Consider the following 8,418-nt stretch of genomic DNA (forward strand, 5'->3'; position numbering starts at 1 on the left):
GAATCAAGAATTACAGGTCATGCCAGGCAAGGTGGCACGTGACTGTATTCCCAGCACTTGGGAAGGCAGAGGCAGGCAGATCTCTGTGATTTCAAAGCCAGCCTGGTCTACAAAGTGAGTCCAGGACAGCCAAGACTACACAAGCAAACCCTATCTCAAAAAAAAAAAAATTACAGGTCAGTTATTAACTGCATGATGAGAATTGTTTTCACATTTTCTGAAAGGACAGTATATGTATTCCTCACCACTGAGTCACCTTGTCAGCCCTCCATTCTATTTTTTTGAGACAAGTTCTCTCACTGAATCTGGGATTTGCCATTGCAGTTAGACTGTCCAGCCAGCCAGCTCTTGGTATCAGCCTCTTTCTCTCCCAAGCATTCTACTAGGCCAGGTTTTTTTTATGCTGCTGGGCACCTAAAACCATACTTATTTAGAAAGGACCTCATGGATTGAAATATCTCCCCAGACTCCTTAAACTTCTTAGAACATTTTTAGCAATAATTATTTTTTGTATAATTCAATAAAAATTTTGACCACTTGTTCATGTTGGACATACCTTTGACCTTTGAGGAAATAGCAATAGATGAAACATAGTAATTACTCTCTTGGGCTTTGTTTTCTAATCAGAGAGGTGTGATGAAACAAATACCTACATACTTCATGATATAATGAGGACTGGTAATATGTCTTATGGAAAAACCAATACAAAAGTTTATCTTATTAAAAAACAAAAACAAAAAGGTTAACATAGAGCAGGCAGAACCTGGAAGGTGAAGGAAGGAAGATCAGAAATTCAAGGCTGAATTGTCAGAAAAAAAAAAAAAAAAAAAAGAAATTCAAGTCAGTTTGAGACCAGCATAAAACACATGAAATCTTGACTCAAAGATAAATAAATAAAAACAGGATATCACAGTCTGATTTGCTCAGATAAGGTGAACTCTTTAGAGATCTTTTGGTGGGGATATGGAAAACAAGATTCTCTTTGTAGCTCTGCTTGGCCTGGAACTCCCTCTGTCCACCAGGCTGTCCTTGAACTTGTGATGTTTCTCCTTCATCTGCCTCCTGAATACTATAATTATAGGTAAAAGACACCACACCAAGAAACTTTAGTGGCTTGATCAAATCACAATACTCAGAGAAATATATAGGCATCAAAGCTTGAACAGCTATTGTTACTTTTTGAGTTTTTAAAACTTTTTATTGATTTTTTTGTGTGAATTTCATACCATGTACCCCAATCACTCATCTCCCTGTCTCTTGGTATTCATCCTCCACCCTTGCAACCTTCCCCTCGAAAATGAAATAAGGTGAAATAAAAAGATCTTGTAGAAGCTGTAATGTGTAGTGTGTCACAATGTGTCACATAGTATATACCTGTCTGTCCACATCTTTACTTGTTTTATTTTTACATCTTGTAAATGGTCATTGCCGTGAGTCATTGGTCTGCTTGAGGCCTCTGGCTTCTGCTATACTATCTATACTGGATCCTCACTGGGACTCCTCTTGGATATCGTGTTGTTCCCTGTGTCGTCAGAGGTCCTGCAGCTTTGGATCTGCAGGACTGGCCCTTTCATGTGTCCCAGTAGATCACAGATGGGGTAGATGTGGGGGTGAGCCAACTCAAAACCCTGGATCTGGGTCTGGGAGATAGTTGAGTTGATCATCCCACCAGTTCATCTGTGCCTGCACCACTAGGGTGAGCTCTCCAGCACTGCCCTGGCTGGCAATGCCACCGCTGGCAAGGGGCAGGGTCAGCTCTTCTGCTCTCATGTCCTAGAGGCCAGCATACCTGCACCTTCACCACCAGGGCCAGCTCTAGGCAAGGTGCAGAGCCCACTCTCCTGAATGCTGCTAGTGAGGGGCAGGACCTTCTCTCTCTCTCTTTTCCTGATAGAGACAGAATTTCTCTGTAATACCCTGGCTGTCCTGGACTCACTTTGTAGACCAGGATGGCCTAGCCCTGGTTAGCACTTCAACTCTCATAACCCAAGGGTCAGCTCTCTTGCTTGCTGCAGGCAACATGGAGTAGAGGTAGGGAATTTCTCCCTTGTCCAAGCCTACCCATGGCAGACTAGGGGTGAGGCTAATTCTCTGGAGTGTAATGGCCATAGAGAGTTGGGGCTAGCTTAGCACAGTGCCTTAGGTTGCAGTCCAGACCAGGGACATCTGCATCACTTTTTGAGATAACACAGGCTTGGGATATCAAAACAGACCCTGGTTGCCATAAAACCATGGATCCAGCTTGGTCTCTGGCTGCAGCCTGGGCCTGGATTCTCCATGGCCTCAGGCAGAGGCACAGGCTACTCAGGACCAGCATGTTGCCCCATTGGCAGCATGGTTCTCAGATATCCATGTGGTGGTTTCTGGTGACAGGTCAGACCTGCCAACAGATATCCCTTTGGTCTTTGGTGGTAACGTGCCACAGATATCAACACAGAACCCAGCTGCAGCAGGACCATGGATCTAGATATGGCCCTTGGCAGCAGCCTGGACCGGGACCTCACCATAGCCTCCTCATATCTGTTCCTCACTGTCGTCCACTCTCCAGTTCCGCCTTTCTCCACAGTGCACAAACCCCTCAGCTTTGCTTTCTCTTCCATCTCTCCACAGCGTTCTCCATCTTTCTCATCACTCCATCAGTTGTCTATTCATCGTAGTGGTGCCCACAGCAGGTGCTTGGGTGTCTTTCTTCTTGCTGCCCAGGCCAGCATGGGGTTTGTTTCCTGTTTGTTTTAATTTTTGTTTTTTCGAGACAGGGTTTCTCTGTGTGTAGCCTTGGCTGTCCTGGACTAACTTTATAGACCAAGCTGGCCTAGAACTCACAGCAATCTGCCTGCTTCTGCCTCCCTGCGCGCTGGGATCACAAGTGTGCGCCACTGCACCCAGCTGTCTTTTTGTTTTTAAGATAGATTCTCCTTCTATAGCCTGGGTTGGCCGTGAACTCATGGCATTCTTCCAGCTTTAGCCTCCCCATTTTAGGAATTACAAGCATGAGCTACCATACTTGGCTCAAAGCCTGAGTGCTCTTGTCCAGCACTCTCCCTACTCACACAAATGAAAAGGCAGCTGAAGGTGCCTGTATTCTTTTCACACACAGGTGATGTCAAGCCAAATAATTTGGCTTGTTTGGTTCCCCTTAACTGAAACTGTCATTCTCTTTATACTGCTGTGACCATATGTGAAAATGCCAATCCTATCTGCCATGTTTTCATGGTGGAACTTCATTCTAGCCCATCTGCTCTTTTCCAGGCATCCCACTGACTTCTGGTCTGCCTTGCTTGATGCTGCCTGGATAGTGGCACTTAAAAATGAGTTCTCAAGTTAGGCTAGTGGCATATGCCTATTATCCCAGGGCTCTGGATGTGGAGCAGAACCCTGTTGGGGGGTGGGGAGAAGGCACTGACTCTCTCTAAATGCCTGGCTTGGGTCACTGCATTCTTAGCTATTTCTAGACAACATTCTTTCTTTGGCTGCCTGAGCAGTCATTCTTCTTTTTCTGCCTCTACGCTGCTTTCACCCCTGCTTTAGACTGAGACACATGTACATGGGAAGCATGAAGCTCAGGGCTCCAGGTTTTTTATTTTTCCTACACAGCTAAGGAAAAGGTGCTGCTTTTACTAAATATCTCTGGCCAAAAAGGTAAAAATAGATATCAACTACACAGCAAAACTTATATGTACTGTAGTATTATCAAACTAAAAAAAAAAATTTTTTTAAAGGTATGGTCTAAGCTGGGCCTGGTGTCATAGGCCTGTAGACCCAGCAGGCAGAGGCAGGTGGATCTCTGTGAGTCCAGGACAGCTATTGCTATTACAGAGAAACCCTGTTTAGAAGAGAAAAACAAAAAACTGAAAAACCAAAGACATGGTCTCTTATAATAAAGGCTGGCCTTGAACTCACTATGCAGCAGAGGATAATCCTGAAAAATGAGAACCTAATTTTTTTGGTATGTGGTTTGATTCTTGCTATAAAGCTAAGACTGGCATGAAACTTACTGTGTAAGGTAGGCTAGCCTTAATCTCCAGGTAATCCTTCTGCCTCTGCTTCTCATGTTAAGCACTTCTCTCCCCTTTTCTGTTTCTAATTCTGTGATTACAAGAAAATCACCAGTTCCTTGACAGTGAATCTTTATGACCAGCAGGCTCAGACCTGCTGTAATAATTCTCTTTGCATACTTGGTGATAAAGGCATCCTTGGGGAGGGTCAGTTCAAAGGAGGCTTCAAAGTCAAATGAAGGGGCTGAGTGTGGTGTGGTGACACAAGTTTAGTAATCCTAGCACTTCAGAAGCTGAGGCATGAGAACAAAAAGTTCAAGGCCAGCTTGGAATACATGATTAGACCATGTCTCAGAAAATGAAAAACAAGTAAGAGCCAATGTAAATGATTTAGGCTGATACAGCCAAAAATAGCTAAAAATGAAAACTTCAAAGGAAATGAAGAGCAACCAGTTAAGAGCAGTCATTAATGGAAAGCCTTAATAAAAATAGGTAAAGGGTATAGGCATAAACAGCTCTGATTGGGGCTGAGATTTAGCTTCCTAGTGAGTATATTGTCCAGAAGACCCTGGGTTCAATTCCCAATACTGAAGACAAAGTATTTCCAGTGAATTGGTATTACAGAATTTACTTAACCATTTCTTCTAGTGTTGGATTACAAACTTGTTTCATTGTTTCTATCATGTGAACTGCAATTACCAGAAAAAAAGCTCAAACCGATAGCAAAGATTCTATATAGGTGACTGATGGAATAGCATGTCATGACTATGGACAGCTGGCAGGCTTCAGATCCAGAGCCAAGAACCATTCATGAAGCAGGGTCCAGTGGCTCATCCCTTTAATCCCAGCACTCAGAAGGCAGAGGCAGGCATATCTCTTGAGTTCAGGCCGCCTGGTCTACAAAGTGAGTTCCAGGACAGCCACGACTACACAGAAACCCTGTCTGGAAAAACCAGGAAAAGAAAAAAAAAAACACTTACCTCTGTTTTCATTTTTGGTATTTTAATTTTTTTTTTTTTGAGATTGGGTTTCTCTGTGTAGACCAGGCTGGCCTCAAACTCACAGAGACCTGCCTGCCTCTGTCTCCCTGAGTGCTGGGATTATAGGCGTGTGCCACCGCACCTGACTTTACTTTTCATGGAATAGGTTTCTTTAATGTGGGTCCCAGAGATCGAACTCAGATTATCAAATTTGGAGACAACTTTATGCCCTGAGCTGCCACCTCCCTGGCTGTCAGATTGTTTCTTATAATTATTGGATAGGAAGATTCCAATCATCCCCTCTTTTTTGTCCAAATTTTAAAATACACTGCCAAGTTGCTTTCATGAATAAATTCCCATGACTTCCGATACCTGCTTTTTTCTTTTTTTGCCTTTTAAATGGGCTAGTTTAATTCAAAGTGATACAGAATTCCAAGTACAACAAAGATGAAACAGCAGGCTCTGGTCTGGGTTTTCTTTCCATTCAGAGCTGAGTAGGAATTGCTGAACACTAGAGACAATGAGCCATTGTATTTGTTTTACTACAAAAGTTTATTACAATGTACAATAGGCTCCAGGATAACACTTCATTCTAGCTGTAGGTGGCAAAGATGTTATGGCAGGGAATACAGATGTTCAACAGGCTCCAGGATAACACTTCATTCTAGCTGTAGGTGGCAAAGATGTTATGGCAGGGGATCCAGATGTTTAAATAGGAATGGAAGAGGGTCACCATCATCACCTCAGAGGAATAGCTTACTTTTTGCCAGATTTCTTAATTCCACCTGTGGCCAGGGGCCCCTTCCCCGCGGCCTTGGCTTTCAGCTCGAGTTTCTTCTGCTCCTCTTTCTGTTTCTGCTTGAAAGCCTTGTCCTCCTCATCCATCTCCTTGGCCTGCTTCTTGGGCTGGTTCAGGGGCTTCTTTTTGCCACCTTCGCGGCCGGACCTGGCACCGACAGCCCCTTCACCAGTCCCCCGATACCTGCTTTTAAGGAAGCTCCCGGGGGTGGGGATGCATTGATGGGACAGGGATCCTTCGGTGGCCAATGTGTGCTTTGCATACCCAAGGTCTCGTATAAACGAGCAGCAAAATTAAAACAAACCTAAAACTTAAAGGGAGGAACTCTAATACACTTACAAGTGAGAAGCTGGATAGCTGTTCTGAGGGGCAGGAGCAGAAAAACTGTCCAGAAGGTATGCCAGGGCTCTGGATACGCCAACTATGAGCTAGGGTTAATTTACCTGTGACAGGCGGGTTAACGGCGGAAATGCATTTGTTTTGAACCAGAAAACCTGAATTCCAAACCCATTTCTGCCACTCTGGCCTTCAGAGGTCACACCTTGTCTCTGGGCCTCAGTTTTTTTGAGGATCAGGTAGGTTTGTCTCACGTTTTAAGTTTTCCACGATCTTCAGACCAGGCCTCCATCTTCGGGTGCGCTTCGGACCCACTTGCAGTGGAACCTACCGAAGCTTCCGTAAGGAAGCGCCAACCAGTCGCGCGCAGGCACTTCCGGTCGGCGGGAACAAAGAGTCTGAAGTACTTCAGGCATCACTTCCGCGTGATTAAAGCTGCGCAGGGACGTCGATCCTCAAGCCGCAGACGCGTGACTTGGCACAGCGACTGCTCATGCGCCCCGCCCGCGTGAGGTGGGCGGGGCTCCGAAGGGGGTGGGGCCGGCTCTGACTTGGCTCGCGGTTACTGGGCCTGCGGGAGCGCGCGAGGCTCGTGGGCGGGGCGGGGCGGGCCCTCACTTGAGATCGGTGGGAGGCTCTGCGGAGTGTGGAGGTTTCGAGGTTTTCTCGGGTGAGGGGGTCGCGCCGGAAGTGGCTGTGCCGCGCGTCTCCGTGTTGGAAGGAAGCTGCGGGAGGAGTTTAGTCGTTCAAGGGGGCGCGGCACCACTGGGTGATTTTTACTGTTCCCTGCAGCAGCCATGGCGAAAGGCAGAGTCGTCGAGCGATCTCAGTCCGGGATGCTGCACTCGACCCCGGCGGGGGACGGGGCAGCGGGGACGCGTAGTTCCGCCGTGCCAAGTAGCAAAGATCACCTGAAGGGTGAGTAGATCTGCGGGCCTGAACTGAGGCTACCCCAAAGGCCGAAGGGGCGAGGACCCCATCAGATCGCTGGGAAAGAGGGACCTTTCAGCTTCCTAGGATCGCGGCAAGAGGGTGGTGTACTTGGCAGGGAGACCACCCGGCACGACAGAGATTCAGTCTCTTACTAGCTACTTTCTCAGTAGACATTATTTAAAAGAAACAGTGAGTATGGTTACCCAGGTTACTAAGACAGGTGTTTAAGAGGCTTGAGGCTTCATTGCATTGTTTTACAGATGAACAAACTCAGGGCTATGCAGATACATGACTTGTGCAGAGTCACAGAGCCCGGCTAAGGTTGTGATTAAGAGCAAGGACTTGCCCTTCCAGGTGCCACTTGAAAGTGTCAGATCCTAGCCGGGAGGGGTTGGCACACGCTTTTAGTCCCAGAACTCCGGAGGCAGAAGCAGGCGAATCTCTTCAATTCGAGGCCAGCCTGGTCTACAAAGTGAGTTCCAGGACAGTCAAGGCTACACAGAGAAACCTTGTCTCAAAAAACCTGTCAGATTCTGTGTTTCCGTTTACCCTGGTTTGTAACTTGGATTTGTTTTGTTGGTTTGTTTTCGAGACAAGTTTTCATGTGTATCCCTGTCTGTCCCAGAATTCACTCTGTAGACCTGACTGGTAAAAGATTCACCTGTCTCTGCCTCCAGAGTTGTAGCATTAAAGGCGTGCTCCGCCACTTCCAGTCTTCGGCCTCCTTAGTGCTGGGATTAAAGGAGTGTGCCACCATGAAAAACTGGATTTGTAACTTTGAAAAACTCAATTATCTGAATCTTCAAATGAGAATAGTAGTAATAGTATCTACATAATTGGTTGATCGGGGAGTAAACAAAACAGTTAACGTAAGCGTGGCTTTTATGAAATAGGAGGTAGTTTCTAAGGAGACTTACTCAAAAGCTTTTTAGCCTACTACACCATCCTGAAATTTCTTGGCGCTAGTCTTAAGGTGGGGGAAATATACCTAGAAAGTGTTTTGATTTTATCATGGCATAAAATTATTCATTGCTTTTCCTCAGCTGAAATGATTACATTCTTTTAAGTGCTTTTGAAGCTCAAATATTTGAAGTGATCAGAACAAATAGCCATTACATTGTTTGCAGCTCACTCACACTGCTGTCTTCTGCCACTACTAATGGCCAGAAAGCTGGTCATGTAAGAATTTGTAGTGAAGGGTCTGGAAAGGTGGCTCAATGGTTAAGCACACTGGCTACTCTTGCAGAGCACCCTGGTTCAATTCCCAGCACCCACATGTCAGCTAGTCACCATCTTAACTCCAGTTTCAGGGGATCTAACACCGTCTTCTGGGTGAGCCCCCTTCCCCAAACACAAGTTAAGTGTTTGAAAAAAA

The 8,418-nt window shown here is 45.8% G+C and overlaps 1 protein-coding gene and 1 long non-coding RNA gene across 2 annotated transcripts; one reads left to right on the forward strand and one right to left on the reverse strand.

Annotated features, from left to right (window-relative positions):
• Positions 1-5,458: 5,458 nt before the first annotated feature.
• On the reverse strand, positions 5,459-6,064 carry LOC129691256 (translation machinery-associated protein 7-like; the record flags this gene model as incomplete). The annotated part of the gene is made up of 1 exon (XM_055627283.1): positions 5,459-6,064. A coding segment is annotated over one exon (333 nt), but the record flags the coding sequence as incomplete, so codon positions are not given.
• Positions 6,065-6,740: 676 nt separating this feature from the next.
• Positions 6,741-7,028, forward strand: LOC129691400 (uncharacterized). The gene is made up of 2 exons (XR_008722455.1): positions 6,741-6,780; positions 6,903-7,028. It is a non-coding gene; the product is annotated as an uncharacterized LOC129691400 (long non-coding RNA).
• The last annotated feature ends 1,390 nt before the right edge of the window (positions 7,029-8,418 follow it).

The sequence above is a fragment of the Psammomys obesus genome, unplaced genomic scaffold (assembly GCF_907164565.1).
Source record: "Psammomys obesus unplaced genomic scaffold, mPsaObe1.curated_primary_1811, whole genome shotgun sequence".
NCBI lineage: Eukaryota > Metazoa > Chordata > Mammalia > Rodentia > Muridae > Psammomys > Psammomys obesus.